Below are 26127 nucleotides of genomic sequence, written 5' to 3'. Positions count from 1 at the left end.
AACATACCACAGAATTGAAAGTCATTCATTCCTATCAGCCTTCATTGAGTGTTTATGTTGTGTATATATAAAAACGGATGTCTTTGCATTTGATCTCTGCTCTTGCTTGTTTCCTATAGTCTAGTGTGGAAAGCATTTCACAAAATCATCAAACCTCCTCACTCATGAGAAAATATTGCTAGTGAGCCTTATTTTGTAACATATTACAGATAATTCTTAAATAGGGTGAATTCAGGTAAAGTAGACCATTTAATCTTAACTGTACTGTGCTCGTATGGTTTACCCTTTCAAAGCATTACAATGGCTTTTATTTAAAAGACAGTGTCAGAGATGGTAGAAAGGAAAGAGAGAACAGAAAGGAAGACAAGGCATGTTGTTCAGTCTTTGGGGTGAAGAATGTCAAATATAAAGCTTTAAAAAATGGACACAATTAAATTGTTTAAAGTGTTTAGACCATAGACAGAAAAACATGTTGATGTGGCTATCATTTTTAGCTTATGTATTGTTGCTTGTGTTATTATAGTCATATTTTTATTGTATTGCAGTGTTCTTTTTTTATCAATATTCTGATTTCTGAAAATTCTGATTTTCAGATTTCATCCAATTTAATGTCAACACAACATGTTCTTTTAGTTGTTTGGAATTCCACACATTGAGATTGACATTATTTATTTAACTCATAACCTAGGTATGTTTTGGGTTTGATAAATGCATTCGTCTGGTCATATCCGTTAATATATGATATGTTTTTAATTAAGATGCAGTCTAATTTTTTATAAATAAGGAATGGATCACTTTAGTTGAAAATAGATTTGTCTGGGAATGCCAAAATGTTTATTGGTATATATATATATATCTTGCGCCATCTGGAGGAAGATAAGCGTGTTGTGCGCAATGTGACAGCAGCAGACGGTGGATGTTTACGACAGTGAGAGCGCGTTTACGGCAGAGTGTAGTATTTGTACATATGCGGGATGAAAACAACTGGTAAGACATCTCTTCTTTAAGATAAGAATATATGTGATATATAACTAATAAGTGTTTAGATGTTAAAAGTCAGTTGTATGAATGTATATTTTATCATTTGCAACAGCAAATAAGCCTACTTTTTTAAAAAAATATCATAGAATATATATTTGGTGTTTCAGAGGAATCTGTAATCTGAGTTATAATATTAATTTAAATGATCAAATTTATTGTTTGGTGCTCTAGTGTTTATACAAACGAGTATCCGATGTATTTTGTGTTCTTTTCCGTTTTTAGTTCTTGTCTTCATATGTGATTGGGTATATATGAATAAAACTACATACAGTTGAAGTCGAAAGTTTAATACTCACACTGCAGAGCCTGTAAAATGTTAATTAATTTAGCAAAATAAGAGGAATCACACAAAATGCTTGTTATTTGTTATTAAGTACTGACCTGAATAAGACATTTCACATAAATGATGTTAACATGTAGCCCACAAGAGAAACAATATAGCTGGATTTATTAAAATGTTCAAAAGTTTACACGCCCCTTGATTCCCCCTTGAGTCATCTTTATGTTCAACTATTCAACTATTATGTTCAACTATTTTTTAAATTCAACTATTATTCTCTTTTGTGCACTATATGTAAATCTCTTTCATGTGAAATCTTATTCAGTTCAGTACTAAATAAAAAAATAACGCGCATTTTGCATGATCCCTCTTATTTTGGTAAAATAAATAAAATTTTGCAGATTCTTCAAGACGTATGCAAACTTTTAACTTTAACTGTTTATGGCAAGAAAGTCTGTCAGCAAATAAAACTAAAATAAAAATGTTTTTATAGAAACTATCCATTTAGTGACTTATGTTTGATGTTTTGCTCAGCAGATTTGGTCACCACATTTCATTATTTTGATTATTTACTGCTGAGGAACATTGTGACAACAAAGCATCTGGCAGTTCGGCCAGATTTTATTTCCATTAGAAAATAAGAAGCAGTAATATACATACGGTTTACAGTAATAGTGTGATTAGAGTGCATTAACATCAGAATCAACTTTATCCAATCAAACATCACATACAAATAGATGTTTGATCTCTGTTGTTTACTTTTATTACATTTTGATTCAGATTGCATTTGATTTTTAATACATTTAGTTTTTTTCCAGATCTGATGGAGGTGAAAGAGGAAAACCAAGAACCGGATAGAGTTGAGTGTTGTGAGAAACCTCGAAGTCTTTTAAATGGAGAAGAAACCTTTAATGAAGAGAGTGTCTCACAAAGCAGAACTCAAAGAACAAAAGCCAGAAAGTCTTTAAAATGTCGTCAGTGTGAAAAGAGTTTTACACGTCAAGAGAACCTGGAGTATCACTTAAAAACTCACACTGGAGATAAACCGTACACCTGCCATGTTTGCGGAAAGAGTTTCATACTAAACAAACACCTTAAATGCCACATAAGAATTCACACCGGAGAAAAGCCTTTCGAATGTGATCAGTGTGGACGCGGTTTTGCGAGTAGAGAGAGCATGAAGAACCATGCAAAAATTCACTCTGGAGAAAAGCTGTGTTTCACCTGCTCTCATTGTGAGAAGAGCTATGCATTTAAATACAGACTGAAAAGACACTTAAAAACTCATACAGGAGAGAAACCATACACTTGCCCTCAGTGTGGAAAGAGTTTTACAGAAAAACAACATCTTGCCAAACACATAAGAATGCATATCGGACGAAAGTCTTGCAGCTGCATTGAGTGCGGAAAGGTTTGTCCAAACGAATACAGACTTAAGATACACCTAAGACGTCACACCGGAGAGAAACCAAACACCTGTCCTGACTGTGGCAAGAGTTTTGCAGAAAAGGCACACCTTAGCAAGCACATCAAGTTTTACCATCACTCTTTAAAGATCAGATCTTTCAGCTGCTCTCAGTGTGGAAAGAGTTTCAAAGATAGACAGAATCTTAAGAGACACTTAAGAGTTCATACTGGAGAGAGACCATACACGTGTCCTCATTGTGAAAATAGTTTCACGCAAAAAGTACATCTTGACAGGCACATAATGCTTCACACTGGTGAGAAACCATACAGGTGTTCGCAGTGTGAAAAGAGTTTTGTGGAGGCATCGGGTCTCATACGTCATATGCACATTCATATTGGAGAAAAAACGTAATAGTGTTCACACTGGAAGCTTTCGCTTATCGAGTATCACTAAATATGCACAAGCAAGTTCACACCGGAGAAAAGCTTTACCACTGTACCGTGTGAGAAGAGTTTACTTGCTCTTATGAACAACCATTGTCCATTTTCAAGTTTTAACTATCAGTTTCTGTGTCTAAAAGTGTCCTTTCAACATTTATAGATTTGAAACCCAGAGGTGATTTATAGCAAGTGCTTGAGAGCAAATATGACTTTTATGTTTTCATTTATTCCCATCAGACTAGTTTTTGGAATTAAAAATTAAGTAAAATAATACTGTTTTTAATTTGCAATTTGTTGTCAACCAATCAAATGTAAAGTTAACAAAGCATTAACCTATATAAGACAACAATCAGATTATGCTGTAAAGGTTGTAGGAAGATTCGATAAACAATGCTGTGACTGTGTAAAAAGGGGACTAGAAATGTTGCTAAATCTAAAAGGCACTAGTGATGTGTGACAATTTATGTTTTTTTTTTCATAATGATAGATAGAGATGCTATTCTGAATCTCTTATTAATATGTTGGAAATGTCTTACCAAATGTCTGAGACTAGGAACACAAGCAACCGATTAAATAATAAATATAAGAGAATATAACTCACAACCAATGTTTTTTTTCTGCATGAAATTAATCTCAATTTGACTTATCTTGTTCATGTTTTTTTTTCATATTATTATTTCTATGCAGATAGAGATATAATTACAATGCATCCATGCAATTTTTCTGCAATATAAAAAATTATATATGTTTATATACAGTCTGATTATATAATGCATGTCTAAATTAAGACCAGGATTACAAGATTTGGATCATTCATTCCCTTTTTCACAAACACAGTGCTCTACACTACAGTAGATGGCGCAAATGCACCTTAAAGAGGTTTACTGAAAGCTGCCACACAAAATATGAAAGAAGAAGACCGTCCTGAAAATAAATAACAGGAGAAATCGATTGAAATATGAAAATATGAGAAATGGAGTTTGTTAAAGTGGAGGTTGATGACATTAGTGATACAGATCCATGTAGAATTAAACATGAAGATACTGAGGAACACACAGGTTGGTGTCCATTTTTCATTTTTAGTAATATTTAAATGATGCATGGTACATACAATGCATTTAAATGATCAAAACCTTGTTGCATAGCAGCTGTCATCCACATTTTATTTTAATTATCATGAGAATAACAGAATTAACCTTTGGCAAATCAGACAGCTGGTACTGTATACAAATATCTCTTGTTATTAAATCAAGGTTCACTTGATTTCAACCACATAATATTTTTATTTTAGACTGGATGGAAGTGAAACAGCAAATACATGAACTAAATGAAGCAGAGGATGAACATTGCACCTTTCAAGCTCAAAGAACAAAAGCCAAAAAGCTGCACACCTGCTCTCAATGTGGAAAAGGTTTCACACACAAAGGAAATTTTAACACACATGCAAGAATGCACACTGGAGAGAAACCATACACATGCCATCAATGTGGAAAGAGCTTTACTCGTTCATCAGGTCTCAGTAAACATCTGCTCTGTCACTCTGGAGTCAAGCCTTTTATCTGTGATCAGTGTGGTAAACATTTCATTTCGTCATCAAAACTAAAAACACACCAGAATGTTCATTCGGATGAGAGGCCTTATGTGTGTTCTTACTGTGGAAAGAGTTTTTCACGACTGGACAGTTGTAAACAGCATCAAAAAATACACGATGAAGTGAGAGATCATGTGTGTTGTGAGTGTGGGAAGAGCTTTACTACAGCGAGTCAGCTAAGACAGCATAGAAGAATTCACACTGGAGAAAAACCTTACAAGTGCTCATACTGTGACAAGAGTTTCAGTCTTTCTGGAAACCTGAAAGTACACGAGCGAGTTCACACTGGAGAGAAACCGTATCACTGTATGCAGTGTGGAGAGGGTTTCGTAAGTACCAAAAATCTCAGTTATCATCTGCACGTTCACTCTGGAGAAAGGCCATTTGACTGTGACCAGTGTGGTAAAAAGTTTAAATCAGCATCAAATCTAAAATGTCACATGAATGTTCATTCAGATGAAAAGCCTCACTTGTGTTCTTTGTGTGGAAAGAGTTTTTCAAGACTGAACAGTTGTAAGCTGCACCAGAAAATGCATGATGATGTAAAAGAATATGTGTGCTATGAGTGTGGAAAGAGCTTTACAGCTATTGGCCAGTTGAGACGGCACAGAAGAGTTCACACTGGAGAAAAACCTTACAAGTGCTCATACTGTGACAAGAGTTTTACTGTGTCTGGAAATTTGAAAGTACACGAGCGAGTTCACACTGGAGAGAAACCATATCACTGTACTCAGTGTGGAAAGGGTTTCACTCAATCAAAGACTGTAGCAATTCATATGGAAAAGCATTGTTCTGTGTCAGAGTGAGCAAATGTTTTATTCAGATACAAATACTTTTTAAGTATGTGAGATTCAGATAAAGTAAATATGTGACCCTGGATCACACAATACCCATCTTAAGTCTCTGGAGTATATTTGCAGCAATAGCCAAAAAAAACACTGTATGGGTCAAAATTATTGATATTTATTTTATGCCAAAAATTATTAGGATATTAAATAAAGATCATGTTTCATGAAGATATTTTGTAAATTTCCTACCGTAAATATATAAACACTTACTTTTTGATTAGTAATATGCATTGCTAAGAATTCATTTGGACAATTTAAAGGCAATTTTCTCAGTATTTAGATTTTTTTGCACCCTCAGATTCCAGATTTTCAAACAGTTGTATCTCCGCCAAATATTGTCCGATCCTAATAAACCATACATCAATGGAAAGCTTATTTATTCAGCACTCAGATGATGCATGAATCTCAATTTCGAAAAATTGACACTTAAGATTGGTTTTGTGGTCCAGGGTCACATATGTAGTTAAAAATAAATAAAGTAATTTTGTTGGGGAACAGCAAATCATGACTTTAATTTTGCATTTATGCATTTTTTATTCTCTGATTGAAAATCCCATTAAAGGAGTAAAACAGACAGGAAACAACTGTAACAAAAACCAAATTAGAAACAATTCAATCCGTTTGTGAGTTTTAATTTTGAGTTTGCAAATAAATCGGACACATTTATTTATAAATGTACATATTTCTCTGGAACATAACCTTTAAGTAGGCTCTATATATAACTAGAATAAAATTAGCATTTCAATGAAAAGACGAGATCTGTTAACGTGTGATTTTACGTAATGTGTTTTTTTTTTTATGCATTTTAATACCAGCTTTTTATGGTAATGTATCTTGACTGACTGCCCAACTTAATCTTAACATAGGTACCAAGTAGAAACAAGAGTCACATTTCTGGGATATTTTATATAGTCTTATGGAGAGACAAGGGGCCGCTATCAGGAAGAGATGGGATGTGCATGTTTTATTTATTGAGTTTCATCATTTTCTGTTAAAAATACAGAGTATTTAGGTAAGACTGTATGAGCACTTTAATCAATAAATATTTATGAAAGGCAGGATATTGAACAGCGAGTTGCATAGTTGAAAGAAAACGCACCCCCTGTAGTTTTACTTTAGTATCTGATTATAAAATTTAACATGTCTGTTTGTACTATAAAATATGTACTTGAACTCCCAACACTGCAAAGACCTGATACTTAATACTCAGCTTGAAATGATTCTAGCTACTTACTGTGTTTATTTCAGACCAGATAGAAGAGAAAGAGCAAAGGCGAGAACTGAATGGAATTAAATTTCAATGGTGATGATGAGCCTATTCACACAAGTAAAATGTGCTTAATGTGCCAATTCACAGAAGATGCCGGACATCATCATAATGAATGAGGAGAAAACAGAGAACTATTGGAGAGACATGTTATAGGCCTATTGTTTCAAACTTAAGTTTTGTCTGTGTTAAAAATAGGTATCGCACATTGATACATGACAGCCTATGAGATTAAAAACCATGTTTCTTTGATTTTAATAAAACAGGAAAATCCAAACAGTAAAATAGTGTTTAATTTGTTGTCAGCCAAAGCAATTCTGAAATACAAGCTGCAATGTTATATACAGCAATCATATAATACTCATGCAACATACAAAAAAGACTGTAATTAGACTGTAAAGTGGTGCAAAACAGTATTTAAAACAATGCATTAATTTGAAGCACCAGTAAGACTTATGAAAAATCAGTAATACATAAAGTGTTTTGATTGCATATTAAATTATGACTATTAAATCAAGATAAAAGGATTGATTAATTGAGAGGTGATGCATCACATCAGTTCAGTATTAATACTGTTGCAAATGTTTGGGATGTACAGCCTTTATCATAAACTTTATACAAAATAAAAAATATATGCAACATACCTGTAAGTTGTCTAGACTCTGAATACCTTATAAAACTACCACTTCACAGAAATGACTTGTATACGTGCTTCCTGGTAATGTGTTACTGTATTTATAGTTTAAGTCAGACATTTGATTCTGTTCAGAAACAGTCATTTATTTTATTTGAGTTGGTCCTTTAGTTCTCAGGTTAGTTAGTTTATCTTCTAGGCTTTTGTGTTATAAATGAGCAGGAATATCCAGTGGGTGGCAGCATCACAATAAAGAGACTCTAGTTTCCATCTGAATCGGAAAAAAGAAATAAATAAACGGAGGATGTGTGAAACAAAGTAGCGATTTACAAAGTTTGACATGAAAAAGCTTGAAAGGTGAGGTATTTCAGTAATTAACAGTAGGATTTAATACATGTTTTGTTATAAGTGTTACATTTTTTCTAATGGCAGAAAAGATGTGTTAACACGGTTTAGAAATCATAATCTGAATTGATTCATGAACTTGATCGGTCTGGAGATGTTGTGTAGGTTTAAGTTGTCAGTTTTGAATTTAAGTGTAGCTTACATGTAATTTTACCTTAGCTTTGTTTCATGCTTATTTAAAGTTTGTTTAAGAGTAGATTGATGAGTGATCCAGAACCATTCAGAATGAATCATGAAGATACTGAACAACAAACAATTTGGTGTCTATTTATGATTCTTCATTATTGAGAAACGACTGAGAAACATTAAGTTAACAAAGCTTCTATAAGTATGATGTATAATACAGAAAATGCATCTCATTAACCTGATCTGTGTTATTTTCCACCAATCAGGTTTAAGCTGATTAAGGTTCTCCTTGAGCTAATTCTACATACTGTTTATTTTCGACCAGAAAGAAGTGAAAAAGCGAAGACAAGAGCTGAATGAAGGGGAGGAGGAACATTTCAGAACTCGAAGATTAAGAAACAAAAAGATGCACACCTGCTCACATTCATCTGATTGTTCAAAGCTGGAAAAATGTAAACGGCATCAGAAAATTCATAATGAAGAGAAAGATCACACGTGCTTTGCATGTGGGAAGAACTTTAATACAGCTGGCCTCCTGAAGCAGCACCAAAGAGTTCACGTTGAAGAAAAACCTCACAAGTGTTCATATTGTGACAAGAGTTTCACTCAGTCTGGACACCTGAAAATACACGAGCGAGTTCACACTGGAGAGAAACCGTATCACTGTACTCAGTGTGGAAAGGGTTTCAGCTGTAAAAGTGGTCTCAACCGTCACCTGCTCGTTCACTCCGGAGTAAAGCCATTTAGCTGTGTTCAGTGTGGTAAAGATTTTCATTTATCATCAAAACTTGCAGAACACATGAAAATTCATACAAATGCGAGACCTTATGCATGTTCACTTTGTGGAAAGTTTTTTACTCGACTGGATCATTGTAAACGGCACCAGATAACACACACCAGTAAGAGAGATCATGTGTGTCGTGAGTGCGGGAAGAGCTTTACTAGAGCTGACACTCTGCAACAGCACCAAAGAGTTCACACTGGAGAATTACCTCACAAGTGCTTATACTGTGACAAGCGTTTCAATCTGTCAGGATCCCTGAAGGTGCACGAGCGGGTTCACACTGGAGAGAAACCATACTACTGCCCTCCCTGTGAGAAGAGCTTCGGATATTTAAAAAGCCTTCAAAATCACTTGAAGAAATGTCACACGACGTCACAGTGAGCAACATTTAAATGTTAAAACAGTCGAGCAAGCTGTGTGAGATAAACAATATATAGTTTCACTTAATAGTACAACGGCATCTAGTTTAATTCATTGAATTTTGACTTGCTTGTAGTCTGATTGAGGAACTATAGAGTGATGTTTGAATTTTCTCCAAGAATTTATTTACAGTATAAATCAAAAAATTTTATATTTTCTCATGGGTCATTAGTTTGTGAAATGTGTCTGGGTTGTGTGATAAGCAGGTCTTTATTTAATAAGACACACTCAGGCCATGCACTTATTATCTATATGATTAGATTGTACATGAGTTGGAAAATATTTATCACTAAACTAACAAAAATAAAGTTGATGTTTTCTTTATATACATATGGTTTCAAAATCACATTAAATTGCAAATCAAGAATCATTGCTGTATAGTTTGCTTTGAATAATGCAAGTTCAGTGACAAAACGTGTATCACCTGGATCACCAGATTGTTTTAATTGTGTTTATTTTATATACACAAATTTTCTATTTCATTATAAAAACAGAACTATATTGACAAATGGATTTGTTCACTATTTGCCTCAAATAGCAACTGCATTAGTCACTTTTATGGAAAGTAATGTTTTAAACTACTTTTGCATTACTTCCTCAACTGAGCTGGGCATGCTCATTATTATTATTATTATGAAGGTAAGCTTTCACACCAAAAGTAAAATAAATAATCCTCAGGATGAAGGAAAGGTATATTCACATTTGTACAGTAGAGGGCACATCTTTTTTTCTGGATTACGTGAAATAACAGACACCAGAGAAGAAATTCATTGATATAAAAAGAAAGAGGAAACACAAATGTTGTTTAAAGTCATTCTTGCTCAATGGTATGGTTGAATTGGATCATCAAATGTCTGAAGCACAGACAATGGTTGGTAAAATATGATTAAATACAGGCTAAAAGCATTGGTCTCAAACTCCATTCTTGTAGGGACATAGCTCTGCAGAGTTTAAACTGAGTCAGAATAACTGAAATAATGGCTTGTTTGGTAAACTGGTTTTTATGAAACAGCCCCCTGGTCCTGTGGGTGTCAGTATAATGATCACAGTTCACACCTACAGTGAAGCCCCTCCCACAAGAATTCACATATAAACAACGGTGAATATTCACATCATCCCACTAGAGAAGAATAAACTCCAGGTGCAGAAGCTGAAGTCTGTGACTGTTAAAGATGGAGTTTATTAAAGAGGAGATTGAAGACATGAGTGATCCAGAACCATCCAGAATAAAACATGAAGATACTGAGGAACAAACAGGTTGGTTATTGATTCTTAATTATGATAAATGATACAGAAATGCATTTAAATGATCATAACACTGTTAATAATTAACTCATCTTTGGCACATCAAAGGTCTGATGTTTTATACAAGTATCTGTTGTTTTCTGCTGTTAGATCAGGAACTGATTGTAACTTGTTTATTTTAGACCGGATTGAGATGAAAGAGCAAAAACAAAAATCGAATGAAGTGGAAGAGAAACACTGTGACTTCAAAACTCATACAAAAGCCAAAAAGATGCACACATGCTCTCAGTGTGAAAAGAGTTTCTCACAACTGGACACTTATAAGCAGCATCAGAAAACACACAATGAAGTGAAAGACATTGTGTGTCGTGATTGTGGGAAGAGCTTTACTAGAGTTGGCCACCTTAAACTGCACCGAATGATTCACACTGGAGAAAAACCTCACAAGTGTTCATATTGTGCCAAGAGGTTCGATCAGTCTGGAGACCTGAAATCACACGAGCAGATCCACACTGGAGAGAAACCATATCACTGTACTCAGTGTGGAGAGAGTTTCAGATATAAAACTGATCTCAATTGTAATCTGCTCATTCACTCTGGAAAAAACCCATTTACCTGTGATCAGTGTGGTAAAGATTTTAAATCATCAGCACTTCTGAAAGGACACATATGATTATTTGGAATTTCGGACTTTCGGAAAAATCCGTATCTAAAGAGTTTTAGAGCATGTCTGAGGATAACCAGCTACGGCTGAACTAATAAGCATATAACATATCATTTCGAGTGAAAAAATTAAGAGAAAATCCAAAAAAAGTCAGAGGTACAAGACTGTGTACATATTTTCATTTCGAGCGAAGGAACTACTCATCCCATTAAACCACCGCGCCTCACTGAAGTCGACCGAAGCCCACAGCCGCGAACGAGCCTTTTGAGCGATTTCAAATATGACAACGGCCTCGCGAACTTTTTCCTCCAGTTAATTTTATTTTATATAGTGAATGTGCAGTAATAGCAGTTCTTTCAGTATTAATCGTGTAAATAAACAGTGTTTTATAAAGGTATCGTGTATTTTATATATTGTGTGCGTGTGTGAAAGCGGTTAACGATAACATCAGCAACATGGTGCAGTGCTTTGTACCTGACTGCAATCACCGCTCAGTCGTCAACACATGTCATTGCCATTACATAAATGTTCAGTAAATGCACAAAAAGGTATGCCTAGGCTAAATATTTTTTGACAGTGGCATTATAAAATGCTTGATATGACTATGAAGGCTAGCTAAAGTGGACGATAATGCTAACTAACGTAACCTCCCTGCAAAACTCACCAAAACTTTGTAGGTCTTGTCCCTCATGCTGGCCCTTACAAAACCCACAAGCTGACCCTCGGACATGCTACACTCAACTACATGACACGATCTGAAGTGGTTTTCACCCCTTTAAACACTTTTGTTTTCCTCCATGGAAAAAGCCATTATGGCAGCCAAGGAGATCATGATTGCACTGATAAGTCTACCTTGCAAAAACGCAACACAGGTTTTTATTTTATTTTATTTTTTTATTAAACTTTCAGTATGGGATTTTTGGCCACCAGGGGTCACTCAATCAAAATAATAACATAAGACGTACTCTGATGACGTCGGGAAAGAGCGTGGGCTTATGGGAGTTGTTGTCATTGGAACACACGCTCTGTCACTCCCCACATTCTGCACTCATTCTAACTTAGTATTTTGACAATCACGTCTTTTCGAACGGAGAGATATATGAATTATCAGACCCCTATCAAATTAATATTCCATCTAGCTAGTAGTAATATATGTTAAAAAACACGGTCGACTTTCGTTAATAATTATAATTACGTTTATACTATGATATTGAACAAGATAGTGAACTGCATTTGAAGCTACTTTATCCAGCTAGATATAGAACAAATGTGGATTTACATTATACTCTACATGAGAGCTAGTCCGTCTGCGTTTTACACAAGACATCATCGTTTCACAAAATATACGGATAGATACAGTTAGCTGAATGGATGCATACCTGTTTATTAGAATGCAAGCGAATCCGGCATCTCTCTGTAGTTTCAGCTTGTCACGAAGCTCTCTCCATCTTGGAAATGCAAGTCCAATATTTACCTGTGTCTTGTTTCTTCTCTTGTCCCAAAACCTTCTCGGGTCATTTATTTCACCCGTACGTTTGCGCTTCACAGAACGTGCAGGCAAAGCATAATCATGATCCATAACTAAGTTATTGATTGAGGTATAAATACTAATACAAACAATATAAATATAAAATATAATAGTCTCGATCAAGGCTAGCTACTACATTTTCTTCTTCGTCTCTTCTTTGCTTCTGTTCACCTTTGTATTTGGCGTTCCGCCGGGTTCCGCAGGAAGTTAGATAAATTAGAGGGGTCAAAGGTTATATGATGCCATAGACGGGCGACAAAAAGGAAATAAAGAAACGTGCCGTGTCTTCTAATTAAACTATAATTTTCTCCGAATTTGAAAGTTTGTGGAAACTGTTGGGATAATGTAAGTACACAACTAAAAAAATATAAATAACATAGATATAGTGATTTATTATGCTATTTTTAAAGCAGAAAAAGTACATATTGTAATATCACCAATCAGATGCATCACTGTGGGATTGTTCAGGATTGTGGGTAATGAAGTACTTATCCAAGACATCGCGAATAAAAGGCATTTATCTCAAATCAAGGTTAGTGCCCCATGAACCTTTGGCGTTTATATGAGCATATACTATCGCTTACTACAGCCGTAGCTGGTTTTAAGTCTACCATGTATGGTTACGTTTTTATGGCTTATACCCCAACTGTCAATGCAGAAATTGTATTGAATTTTTACTTCCGGCACCGGCTGTGGGCGGGACTATGATGCTGAAAAGGCATGAGTGAAATCACACTGAAGAGAAGCAGTATCACTGCCCTCCCTGTGACAAGAGCTTTAGATATTTAAAAGCCCTAAAAATGCACTTGAAAAAATGTCAAACATCGTCACAGTGAGCAACATTTTGTCAAAATAGTCAAGTAAATTGTGTGAGATAAACAAAACATGAAGTTACTCCCAAAAGCACAATCCCACATAGTTTAGTGTTTGTAGTCGGATTAAGGAACTATAGAAGTTTCACCAGAAAATTATTCTCAGTGTAAATAAAAATGTGTATCTCTCCAGCTGTGTAATACGTTTGTAAAATCAGGCCGGAATGTGTGGTAAGAAGGTCTTGCTTGAATGTGACACAATGACTAGTTTTCTATATGTTCAGATTTTACACGAGTTGGAAGATGTTAAACAATAAAAAAAAGTTTGTTGACATACAATGAAATGTGCTTAATGTGCCAAGATCTCAGACATCATTATAATGAATGAGGTGAAAACAGGGAACTATTTGATGGAGACAAAGACGTTTTTCAGCATCTCAGTAAAACCTGATGGCTCTGTTGTTTCGATCTTTTGTTGTTTATATTACAAACAGCATTGTACTTTATCACTGGGTTATTTCTATGCACATACCAACGGGGCAGTGCTGATATTTATGTTCTGGCATTTTTTCAGCTACCAATCTGAGACAGCACAAAATGTAAATAATAATTTGTATCTTTTCTCCTGGTTAATTTGCTAAATGTGTCAGGCTGCAGATCTGCAGTTTTTTTGCTTTGACACAAGCTTTTTTGTAAAAAAGCGCTAAATAAAAATATGTAAAAAGCACATTATATCTTCACACACAGTCAAAGACATTTTAGCACAGTAATTTTGAGTAGCTACAATTGTGTTTATTATATTTCAAGATTAATGAATATACTATTATTTTCTGATGGTTTAAAATTAGCTTAAGTTGCAAGACAATCTTTTGCCTTGAATAATGCAAGTTTAAATATCATCTGAGACACCAGACTGTGTTAATCATATTTAACTTAGTGAGAGTACACTGGCAGCGGCCAGGTTATATACAGTATATATATATATATATATATATATATATATATAATATTTCAATGTAATAAACAAAAACAACAATCATGCCTAACGTATTTGTTTAATATTTGTTTCAAGTTTGAATACACAACGTGACAGGTTTTGCTCTACCTTTGTGTCCTAGACGCTCGTTATTTTTTTTAATTTTTTTTGGCCAACAGCTTATAAATAACGTAGGCATTGCTCTGGTTTTCGTAATAAGTCAGATATGACAAGGAGGCAGCGTCCCGCAATAGAAAGTCAATGGACAGTTTAGGATTGTCCTAAAGCCCCACCCTCTCGCGTTGTGGGCGTGGTCTAAAAGCGCTCTGGGGGCGGGGCCGATTAGCGTCGTGTCTTTGCGCTCATTTTAGCGCAAGGATACTGTTCAGACTCGGTGGAAAACTCTATTAGTGCTTAAATGAAGATTATTCTGTCATGAGGAGATATAGACTGGGGTCAAAAGTTTAAAAGTCATAGCATAGTGGCCTGAATGATATGCATTGTTAACCTATATAAAAGAGAGAAAGAAAAAGTCTCTGGGCTTCATTATAAAAATCTTCTGGCATCAAAACCTGAAGACTTCAAGAGTGATTTCTCACAGAAGAACTAACATGTTCTGCTAATCAGGGTGCAGCTGAATTTTCACATTTATAAAACGAATTATAACTGCTTAATATGTTTGTTTTAGAGCCGATGAAAGTGAAGAGCTGACTGAAGGGGAGTCTTCAGAAATCAAAGATTTAGAAACAAAACGCTGCTCACAGTCAACTGATTGTTCAGTGATGGAAAATTTTAAACAGCACCAGAAAATTATATTAATTATCAATTCATAATTTGTTAGTTTATGGAGGTACAGAAAACAACAAAGCAACTCTTCGGCATGATTGTCCCATGTATTTCAATTGGCACCAAGGCAATGTTTTCCCCACGGGCTAAATTCACATCACGTGACGGGGCGTTCCCAGACCAACTGTTTGTATGTATATGAGGTGGAAGTAAATAAGGATTAAGCCGTGATAAGTGTTTAACACTCAAAATTAACTTGAGTAATATAAAGCATGCATAATACAGATAAAAACACATGTATGAGGTAACTTTTGGTTATTAGTTCCTATAACTGAGGTAGAAAACCCTACGAATATGCTGTAATGAAAGTTAAACACACAGAAAGAATTCCACAGGTTATATAAAACATACATGATACTTAAATTATATGTGAGGTAAATACTGGTAATCAATTCAACTTATTGGAAGCAATTTTGAGACCGTTGTTTGTATTTAACCACAAGTGGGTTAATTTCAGTCTATTGGTTTTGGAGACAAAAGTCTCTGGAATTTACAGCTGCAGAAAGGAGGTGTTCCCTGGTTTAAGGTTTTTGGTGATCCTGGGCCAAAGGAATGCCTTAGCATCCTTCCTGATTCCTGATAAGGCTGGGGATTTATATGCATTGGGGTCACCACAGGGTTTCTTGGCCATTTGGTCTTAAGTTTGGGGAACAAAGAGAAATCTTTTCCTGCTGTCTTGACGTCGCTGGTATGAGACAGGCACAAAAAGAGAAGAGGGGGTAACATCTACTTTAGCCATCTCGGCACCATGACTGTGTTTTATGATGCACTAATGGTTCAATGGGGAATCGTTCCGAACTGTGGAATGCGGTGTTGGGTTCATTTAATGAAATGGACTGTTCAAGGAAAATCCTACACAGATGTGAGACCGTATGCATGTTCATTTTGAGGAAAGTGTTTTGCTCGGGCTGGATCATTGTAAACGGCACCAGAAACCACACACGGGTGAGAGAGATCATGTGTGTCGTGAGTGTGGGAAGAGATTTACTTAAGAGTTTCACTCAGTCTGAACATGTGAAATCAAACGAGCAGATCCACACTGGAGAGAAACCGTACTACTGCCCTCCCTGTGGGAAGAGCTTTAGATTTTTAAAAAGCCTTGACATTCACATGAAAAAATGTCCTAAGTTGTCACAATGAGCAACTTTTTCATGTTAGAACAGTCATAGTGTGAGATAAACAAAACATATTTTAAATTAATAGCACAACGGCATCTAGTTTAATTTTGTGCATTTAACTATAAAATGTCCAACTGTGTGATTCTTTAAGCTTTAATAGAGTTCCATATATTGTTGTTATTGTTTATCTTTTTTTTTCTTTCTTTTTTTTGGCTGTGAACTGATTTCAACTCAACTGATCTGTTTTTAAAATGTAGACAGGAATCCTCAATTTATGTGAAGTGGAATGAGGAGGCCTCATCATGTATTGTGTCTTATGTCAAGACAGGATGTGCAGCTTCACCATTTCCTGTTTTGTTGTAATGCTTCACATTCCATTCTCTCCAGGCCTCTATTCACACATGATTATAATTGTAGAATAACCTTCACATTTGTGACACTGGACCACAAAACCAGCCATAAGGGTCAATTTCTTGAAATTGAGATTCATACATCATCTGAAAGCTGAATAAATAAATAAATAAATAAGCTTTCCCTTGATGTGTGGTTTATTAGGATCAGACAATATTTGGCTGAGATACAACTATTTGAAAATCTAGAATCTGAGTGCAAAAATAAATTTAAATACTGAGAAAATCATCTTTAAAGTTGTCCAAATGAAGTTCTTAGCAATGCTTATTAATAATCAAAAATTAATTTTTTATATATTTACAGTAGGAAATTAACAAAATATCTTCATGGAACATGAACTTTACTTAATATCTTAATGATGTTTGGCATAAAAGAAAAATTGATCCTTTTGACCCATACAATTTATTTTTGGCTATTAATAAACCCCAGAGACTTAAGACTTAAGACTGGTTTTGAAGGTTTTGTTTCTTCAATCCCTCCACCCTTTCTTCCCTTGACTCAGAATCTCAGTATGATTTTATAAATATAAAATGTTCTGTGACAATCAAGTGAATAAAATTAGTGTTTGATTTTATTTAAAGTGTACCAGTGTGACTCTCAATCTTATACAAGATAATGGATCCTAAGAGTTTAGAGCTGGTTTGTTTACTGTTGGGTAAACTTTAATGCAAATTAAAGTTGTTAGTTTCTGTCTCCATTCAGAGGATGTTTGTCTTGCTCTCAGTAAAGGCCTGCTTAAAGAAAATGTTGGATATATATACTCCGTATTCCATCTTTCTGAAATTAGATATGCATCCATTGCTCATTGTTTAAATTTGAATTGATATCTTTGTATTTTGATTTGATATATCTTATGACATCTTATGATGTAAATGGCAATCTACTTTTTTTAACCTGAATTATAATAAATTGTTACACTTGGTTTTGGTTTTCTTATGCACTCTGAGTTTATTAACTCAAAGTGTGCTTATACATAATAATAGATGAATTGTACTATGAATGATCAATAATTTCTGGCATGGTAACCTAAATTCGAGATCATAATAAGATGGAATCAGATAACAATTAGATAAACAGTTAACAAATGTATCGTTTCAGTATGAAAACAGAAGTCTCAGCACGCTTACTCCCATGAAAAGTGTTTAATGTGCCAATTTACAAAAGATCTCATCATCATAATGAATGGGCTGAAAACAGTGAACTACTTGGATGAGACAAAGAGGCTTTTATCATCTGCACATTCACTCTGGAGAAAAGCCATTTAACTGTGATCAGTTTATTTCACCATAAAATCTATATCACTTTTTGTGGAAAGTGTTTTTTAGGACTGGACACGCATAAACAGCATCAGAAAAAATATGATGTCTGCCCCTGTCTCTGCAATTACAAAAATAATTGACTATTTCACTGATGAGATCTAGGATGCATTGATGTCATCTGCTTAATCATTTACTTTTATTACTTGGCAGATGCTTTTACCAAAAGCAACTTACAAATGAGGAATACAACAAGCCACACAAATGTATTATTGTTCTGAGTGTAAAATAAATTATTAGAAATAATCTCTAACGCACAATAATACGCTTAAAACAATAATACTGAAGCAGGGAATATATTTTGTGGATGCACAATCATTATTATAAAAGCAACACGGAGTGATTGTCCATTATTGGTCATACTTAATGACAGGCCTTATGCATGTTCATTTTGTGGAAAGTGTTTTGCTCGGCTGGATCATTGTAAACGGCACCAGAAGACACACACGGGTGAGAGAGATAATGTGTGTCATGAGTGCGGGAAGAGATTTACTAGAGCTGATCATCTACAACAGCACCAAAGAATTCACACTGGAGAAAAACCTTACAAGTGTTCATATTGTGACAAGAGTTTCACTCAGTCTGGCGACCTGAAATCACACGAGCAGATCCACACTGGAGAGAAACCGTACTACTGCCCTCCCTGTGAGAAGAGCTTTAGATTTTTAAGAAGCCTTGACATTCACATGAAAAAATGTCCTAAGTTGTCACAATGAGCAACTTTTTCATGTTAGAACAAATATAGTGTGAGTTAAACAAAATATTGAGTTTCTCTCAAAAGCCCACAAACATTTAGTTTGATTTTGTGAATTTTGAACAAGTATTGTGAAGATTGTGAATTGGTGGGTTTTTGTTAAATGTGAGCCAAAATCATCACAATTAAAAGAACCAAAGAATTAAACTACTTCAGTCTGTGTGCATTGCATTTATTTAATACATGAGTTTCACAATTTGAGTTGAATCACTGAAATAAATGAACTTTCCACGACATTCTAATGTATTGAGAAGCGCCTGTAAATCTGTTCCACACTCCGGAGCAGAAGGGGGCGCTAATGAGAAGGGGGCGCTATTTACATTGGTTGCCAGCAGCTGTTGGAAAACGAAGAAGAAGCAGAGGAGGAAGAATAAATACGTGTATTTTTAATCTGTTTGTAGCAACATGTGAGAGATGTTCCCGATTTACCGAGTTTGACATGAGCCACCTTGATAGAAAAGGTATTTAACTAATAATAAATACGCACTGCTTTTATTTTAGTATTTAATATACGTGAATTCTTCTTTGTTTTGTTTTGTTTGATGCTTAAGAAATTGTGCAATGCAACCTATAATTTGATAATTTGACCCTTTATCATTTTTTAGTTGTTATATACTGATAATGTACTAACCCCCCCCCCCCCCCCCCTTCGTATCAGAAAATGATCAGTGATGCCAAATTGGTTCATATATATATATATATTTCATATTCATATCATCCTACAAGTGAAGAACAAACTCCAGGTGCAGCAGCTGAAGTCTGTGACTGTTAAAGATGGAGTTTATTAAAGAGGAGATTGAAGACATGAGTGATTCAGAACCATCCAGAATCATCCAGAATAAAACATGAAGATACTGAGGAACAAACAGGTCGGTGTTCATTCATGATTTCTCATTATTGACTTTTTGGAAGCTATGAGAAATGAAGTAGTATGCCAATATTGATGAAAAATGCAGTGTGAATGCCAACTGATTCTAACTTGTTTATTTTAGACCAGATGGAACCCGAAGAACCGAACAAAGAGGAGAAACGTGACTCCAGCACTCAGAAAACACAAACTGAACACACCTGCTCACAGTGTGAAAAGAGTTTCAAGCGCAAAGAATACCTTAAAAAGCACATGTTAGTCCACGCTGGAGAGCAACAGTACACATGCACTCAGTGTGGAAAGAGTTATTCACGACCGGACACTTATAAACGGCATCAGAGAACACACAATAAAGAGAAACCGAAGAAAAAAAACACAGGCAGTATTAAAAATCACCTGCACGTGCACGCTAAAAGAAAGTCGTATAACTGTGATCAGTGTGGAAAAGATTTAAACTCATTGTCAGGTCGCAGTCGACACATGAAGTTGCATAGAAATGAGAAGCCTTATTCCTGCGCTTACTGTGGAAAGAGTTTTAGACAGCATGGTCATTGTAAACAACACCAGATTATACACACCGTTAAGAGAGATCATGCGTGTCGTGTAAAAACCTAACAAGTGCTCATACTGCGACAAGAGTTTCATTCGGCCTGAACACCTGAGAATACACGAGCGAGTTCACATCGGAGAGAAACCGTATCACTGTATTCGGTGTGGAGAGAGTTTCAAACGCGTGCGTAGTCTGGTGAGTCACACAGAGAAACACTGTCACAGTGAGCAGGTCTTATCTAGAGATTTAATGCTTTTAAAATCAATTACACAATATGAGATTCAGATAAAGCATGCATGAAGTTTGTCATTGCATTGTATTTTTTTATGCATGGATATGACTATAAATTTAATTTAATTTTGGTTAATTCCTTTAAATGTATATGGGTTCTGTATAGAAGGAAATTTAACCGACACTTATGTAATGCAATGTATAAATCCCTTATTATAGTATTTTATGTTTTAATCTGTTCTTCTAATTCGGAGGCAAGAGCATTTTAAAATCACTTTCAAAGGTGATGAATTTGCTGAGCGTTTGATGTTAATAAAATGATTAATTTACAGAAGATCTCAGACGTCATCGACATTGTTAGGGAGCTATTGAAATTTGCATTCAGCTTTTATTTACAGTACCGATTTAGTTTTAACTTCACTCCTTGACATTTCTGTGTATTTTGTCAGCTGTTTAATTAACCAACTGCGTTGATTCTGTAAAGCGATTTTTTATTGGTAGAGGCATCCAGCTTCATCTAATAATCAGATTTTTAAATATTCAGAGAAATTAAATGTTTATAACTCTGTTGGAACATACCCAGCTAACAAAAACAGGTTCTAAGAATGTCTTGCTTACAATCTCATTAAGTTACATTTTTAAGTACATTTTTCTTGGTTATGCAAATGTTAGAGAAAATATGTAAGGCAAGTTCCATTTGATCATTTTGCAGAAATGTGTACATTATTTTTAAATGTTTATTATTTTTTGAAAGGACATCTATTTTTTTTCTAAAAAATAATTCATGTTGTGAATGTTATTAAAGACTTTGATCGTTTTATTTTTGTTACCAGAAGAATATTTTGTAATTACAGTAAATTAACCTTTCCAGAATGTTAGTTAAAATTCTGAAATGTATTTCTAATTAGTAACCTAGTTGCTTTTTTCTATAGCCTACAATAAAAGTGCAGTGACCCTGAGTGTCATGCTTAAATTTGCACATTGTCTGGATTTTAGATACGATACTAACTAAATTGAAATACATGTAAACAAACATTTTAATGTTTGGTTGATATCTGAGGGAGTGTCAGATATAATATTGAGTTCTAAGGACGCAAGAAGAGACAGAAAACTTTCTTCGGGATCTTCATGTGTCAAACAAAACGTTCCATATCACAATTAGGACAATAGCTAATTTGAAATCCTGCATTGATTTAGAATTATCTTCATTGTTTTGTCTCAATGGTAATAAAATTATAAATTATTTAAAACTATTACATTTGCAAACGTCTCCAGTTAAAGTCATGTTTGAGATTTGAATCCGCATCAAATGAGTTTTGGTTTAGATACTGAGGAACAAACAGCTTGGTGTCCATTCATGATTCTTTATTGTTGATGACCACTGACTTAGGAGCATTAAGGTAAACAAACACATACGTTCACCATTTGTGGTGGCTGTAATTAATAATTATAGAATCATATAATGCAATAATTATACAATTCATTAAAAAAAGTATAATTATAAAATCATAGGAATTGTTTTTTTACTCTGCTTTAAATACTTTATCAGAGTGTTTTTCTAAATATTGTAATTTATATAGCTTACTTTGTCTTATTTGACTGATAAAATAAAAAAGGTGTTTATTGAGCAAAGAGAATAATTTAATAAAAGTATAACCAATAGGATTCATATTTACTCTATGTAAATAAAACAAAAAGTGCAAAATTTGATTGGATTTTGATCTGATTGATTGAACAAATCAGCTTTCGAGTCATGAACTGAGTTGCACAGCTCATGCTTTATGTTATTAATTCACTAAAAACAATCGACTCATAAGAGTTGTTTGTGTTCTCCATATTATCCTGGAAGACTTTTTTTTCATTGCATGTGTTTAAAATCTGTGTACTTGAAATAAATGTGTTTAATTAGTCTACGTTTGCTTAGCTTTTATAGGATTTGAAAACAAGCTGTTTGTTGGTTGCAACCTTTTCTTTGGGTTTAGGTGTTTATTCTTTTTACATTTAAATATTATTGCATTTATCTTTCTCTATAATAACGAGATACTTTTAACAGTGTCTGCAGATAAATAGGCACCTATAATTCACACTGTCAAACAAATTGATGGGGTAGTTTTTTCCAATCGATACATAATCTTCAGATTGTCATGATATTGATTGATTTCATGTTTTGATGAATTCAAATGTAGCAGGTCACTTGATACAATTTTCTGCAAGATTTGACTTTTTTATTTCTCATGTACAGTCAGCGCAATATACACAAGAGCCAAATGAATGACTGGATGAATGAATGGAGTAATGATGCTGAAAATTCAGCTTTGATCACAGCAATAAATTACATTCAACAATATATTCACAGAAAACAGTTATTTCGAATTACAATAACATTGTTTTGTCAAGGTTGAGCATAAAAAACACTTGACCGTCTCTCTTAAAAAATAAAGGTGCTTAAAAGAAACTTCACAGCGATGCCATAGAAGAACCATTTAGTCAAACTTCCTTATAAAAATAATTTTTATAATCTGAAGAACCTTCTTGAAAGTGAAGTGACATTCAGCCAAGTATGGTGACCCATACTCAGAATTTGTGCTCTGCATTTAACCCATCCGAAATGCACACACACAGAGCAGTGAACACACACACACACACACTGTGAGCACACACCCGGAGCAGTGGGCAGCCATTTATGCTGCAGCGCCCGGGGAGCAGTTGGGGGTTCAGTGCCTTGCTCAAGGGCACCTAAGTCGTGGTATTGAAGGTGGAGAGAGAACTGTACATGCACTCCCCCCACCCACAATTCCTGCCAGCCCGGGACTCGAACTCACAACCTTTCGATTGGGAGTCCGACTCTCTAACCATTAGGCCACGACTTCCCTAAGCCACGACTTCTTTCACTACGACTTCTTTCACCACAAAGAACCCCAAACAAAACAAAAAAGTTCTTCTACGGCATCTCAAAGCATGTTCATCTTTAAGAGCGTGATGATTTCTTGCAGTGTTTTTTAATATGAGTAATAAGATTGGTTAGCTGTGAGAAACTCCTCCCACATGAAGGGCAGTGATATGGTTTCTCTCCAGTGTGAACTCGCTCGTGAACCTTCAGCGATCCAGACTGAGTGAAGCTCTTGTCACAGAGCGTGCACTTGTAGGGTTTCTCTCCGGTGTGAATCCTCTGGTGCTCCTTCAGACGTTTGGCTGTTGTGAAGGTCTTGCCGCACTCAAAGCACACGTGGTCTCTCTCCCCACTGTGTCTTTTCTGGTGCTCTTTAAAATTGCCCGGCCATATGAAACTCTTTCCGCACAAGGAGCACACATACGGCCTCTCGTTCACGTGAACCTTCAGGTGGTTTTTCAGGATGGATGACGACGTGAAACCTTCTCCGCAGTGAACGCAATTAAAAGGCTTCACCCCAGAATGAGAATGCAGATGATTATTGAGACTGTGCGCCCATTTAAAACACTTTGCGCAGTGATGGCATTTGAAAGGCTTCTCTCCCGAGTGAACCCTTATGTGATTCTTAAGACCTTTTTTACAGGTTAAGCCCTTTCCGCACTGAGGGCAGAAGAACAGCTTCTCCCTGGAGTGGATTCTCAGGTGAACCTTGAGGTTGTTTTTGAAGGTGAAGCTCTTTCCGCACTGATGGCAGGTGTATGGTTTCTCTCCGCTGTGAATCCGCAGGTGATACTTCAGGCTCTCTTTTCGCGTGAAACTCTTCCCGCAGTGATGGCAGCTGAAAGGTTTCTCTCCCATGTGAATTCGTAGATGCTCCTTAAGGCTGTCTCTCCGTGTGAAACTCTTCCTGCACTGAGGACACGTGAAGGAGTTTTTGGCTTCGCTTCTTTGAGTTTTTTTCTCAGTCTCTGAACACGTTCCTCCAGTTCTGAAAGGGTCCTGATTGTGATGTTTCTCCTCCATTTCCACCAGTTCTTCACTTTCTTCTTTTAAGTGTGTCAAGTCTGCAAAGAACACACACAGACGTACACACAAAGTCAATTAAAAATGATATTTGATATGCTAGAATTAAATTCTATCATGCTCAATCAATGCCATTTGATCACTATTCAAGGGTAAAATAATGTAAATGTACTTTATGCAACATTAAGCAAACATTCTCAGAACATTCTGGCAAGGTTCATCCTGAAAATTATTTTAGTAAGGTTAATAGAATGTAGAACGTCTTTGATAATGTTCTCAAAATATTATTCATTCATTGTTCTTGGAAAGTTTTGGTGGAACGTTCATTTAACGTTTTTTTTTTAAATGTTACTCCTCGTTTCAGAACATTCAGAGAACATTCAAAAAGTAACGTTCCCATAATGTTTACAAAATTCTAAAATGGAATGTTCACATGACTATTAAAAGCACGTTTTTAAAACAGTTTAAATATGGGAGATTTTGAATGTATTAATAACTTAATGGAAAAACATTCTTATAATGTGTATGATTTTGTAAACAGCCACCAGATTTCAACTGGAGATTTGCTTTATTAATAATAAAAAATAATAATCGAAAATAAGCGATAATAATCGAAAATAAATAAACAAAAATAATAATCGATCATGAATGGACACCAACCTGTTTGTTCCTCAGTATCTTCATGTTTCATTCTGGATGGTTCTGGATCACTCATGTCTTCAATCTCCTCTTTAATAAACTCTGTCTTTACCGTAGTATACATTCTACATTCACTTGTTACACCTGGAGTTTGTTCCTCTCTTGTAGGATGATGGGAATATGATAGCAGCCTGAGCTGTGAAATGGGCCAAAGGATTTGTTCTGTCCCAAAAGACAAAAAATAATAAGTTAGTATTTGTTTTTATGCTAATTATGATACCTGTCTTTTTTTATTAAGCTGATTTTATTATACAGTCTTTGTATTTTTGTTTGTACGTTTCTCTTCTTCTATGCATTTGAGAACACACCTTGACTCAAAGCCAAATAATTAATAATATTCTGTGCAATTACATGCAAAATCACTTTTTCATTTTCTTTTTATATTTCAACACAACTGTGATGTAAGTGATACATCATTTATGAAACTGATGCTTATGTTCCAGTGACAACACTGAACACAGTGTAGTTGCACATTAATCATAATAAATAAAACTGCATAATGTATAAATTTATCTCGTGACATTTAATTAATGCAGTTTAAACAGCCAAGTGTTACATTGCAAGAGCTCATATGTTACACACACATACGTAGCCAACATGCATAGAAAATGTCAGTTTAGAGTGTTGATTTGTTTTACCTTTTGTCTCTATCTCGTCTCCGCTCCCGTTTTTGTGTATTTAATTTTTTTTTTTAATTAAAACTCACATCATACGATTTCACATTGCTGCCTCAAACGCGTCATCACTGTCGTGAACACCTTCCGTACTGCGCATGATTTAATAAATGCGCTTTAACAGTGTGTGAAGCTCAAACATTTCCCGATTCGTCTTAAAATCATTAATATATGGTTGTGCTGTAAAAATGTATCCGTCCTTAGGCTTCAATGCGTCTCAATGGGGTTCAGCAGCATCCATCGCCCCCTGGAGGGAAACAGGCGAGTATCATCCACTG

The 26127-nt window shown here is 35.1% G+C and overlaps 5 protein-coding genes and 1 long non-coding RNA gene across 6 annotated transcripts; 5 read left to right on the top strand and 1 right to left on the bottom strand.

The window, feature by feature from the left end:
• The first annotated feature begins 861 nt into the window (after positions 1-861).
• On the top strand, positions 862-3828 carry LOC132108347 (gastrula zinc finger protein XlCGF8.2DB-like). Its single transcript, XM_059515050.1, has 2 exons — positions 862-987; positions 2140-3828. Exons 1-2 carry the CDS (start codon positions 975-977, stop codon positions 3138-3140), a joined length of 1014 nt encoding a protein of 337 aa, XP_059371033.1. The 5' UTR covers positions 862-974; the 3' UTR covers positions 3141-3828.
• A 246-nt stretch (positions 3829-4074) lies between these two features.
• On the top strand, positions 4075-5653 carry LOC132108346 (zinc finger protein 239-like). Its single transcript, XM_059515049.1, has 2 exons — positions 4075-4227; positions 4461-5653. The coding sequence occupies exons 1-2, from the start codon at positions 4143-4145 to the stop codon at positions 5564-5566; spliced, it is 1191 nt and encodes a 396-aa protein (XP_059371032.1). The 5' UTR covers positions 4075-4142; the 3' UTR covers positions 5567-5653.
• A 2771-nt stretch (positions 5654-8424) lies between these two features.
• LOC132107569 (gastrula zinc finger protein XlCGF7.1-like) lies at positions 8425-9205 on the top strand. Its single transcript, XM_059513684.1, has one exon. The coding sequence runs from the start codon at positions 8447-8449 to the stop codon at positions 9203-9205; it is 759 nt and encodes a 252-aa protein (XP_059369667.1). The 5' UTR covers positions 8425-8446.
• Positions 9206-10410: 1205 nt separating this feature from the next.
• LOC132107568 (zinc finger protein 239-like) lies at positions 10411-18970 on the top strand (the record flags this gene model as incomplete). The annotated part of the gene is made up of 3 exons (XM_059513683.1): positions 10411-10501; positions 10672-11086; positions 18525-18970. Coding segments are annotated over 3 exons (858 nt in total), but the record flags the coding sequence as incomplete, so codon positions are not given.
• A 276-nt stretch (positions 18971-19246) lies between these two features.
• LOC132107689 (uncharacterized) lies at positions 19247-20355 on the top strand. Its single transcript, XR_009424339.1, has 3 exons — positions 19247-19375; positions 19641-19783; positions 19907-20355. It is a non-coding gene; the product is annotated as an uncharacterized LOC132107689 (long non-coding RNA).
• A 3141-nt stretch (positions 20356-23496) lies between these two features.
• On the bottom strand, positions 23497-26090 carry LOC132107691 (zinc finger protein 501). Its single transcript, XM_059513846.1, has 3 exons — positions 25878-26090; positions 25137-25337; positions 23497-24517 (listed from the first exon to the last, which is right to left on the bottom strand). Exons 2-3 carry the CDS (start codon positions 25237-25239, stop codon positions 23532-23534), a joined length of 1089 nt encoding a protein of 362 aa, XP_059369829.1. The 5' UTR covers positions 25240-25337; positions 25878-26090; the 3' UTR covers positions 23497-23531.
• Between the last annotated feature and the right edge of the window lie 37 nt (positions 26091-26127).

Source organism: Carassius carassius, chromosome 28 (genome assembly GCF_963082965.1).
Source record: "Carassius carassius chromosome 28, fCarCar2.1, whole genome shotgun sequence".
In the NCBI taxonomy this organism is placed as follows: Eukaryota; Metazoa; Chordata; class Actinopteri; order Cypriniformes; family Cyprinidae; genus Carassius; species Carassius carassius.
The sequence above is the reverse complement of the archived record's forward strand: the minus strand, read 5'-3'. Positions and strand labels throughout refer to the sequence as shown.

Coding starts and splice junctions, on each gene's coding strand:
- LOC132108346 (XM_059515049.1), top strand. CDS start 4,143: ATGGAGTTTGTTAAAGTGGAGGTTGATGACATTAGTGATACAGATCCA. Junction 4,228..4,460: donor AGATACTGAGGAACACACAG/GTTGGTGTCCAT, acceptor TTTTTATTTTAG/ACTGGATGGAAGTGAAACAG.
- LOC132107691 (XM_059513846.1), bottom strand. CDS start 25,239: ATGTATACTACGGTAAAGACAGAGTTTATTAAAGAGGAGATTGAAGAC. Junction 24,518..25,136: donor AGATACTGAGGAACAAACAG/GTTGGTGTCCAT, acceptor TGTTCTTTGCAG/ACTTGACACACTTAAAAGAA.
- LOC132107569 (XM_059513684.1), top strand. CDS start 8,447: ATGCACACCTGCTCACATTCATCTGATTGTTCAAAGCTGGAAAAATGT.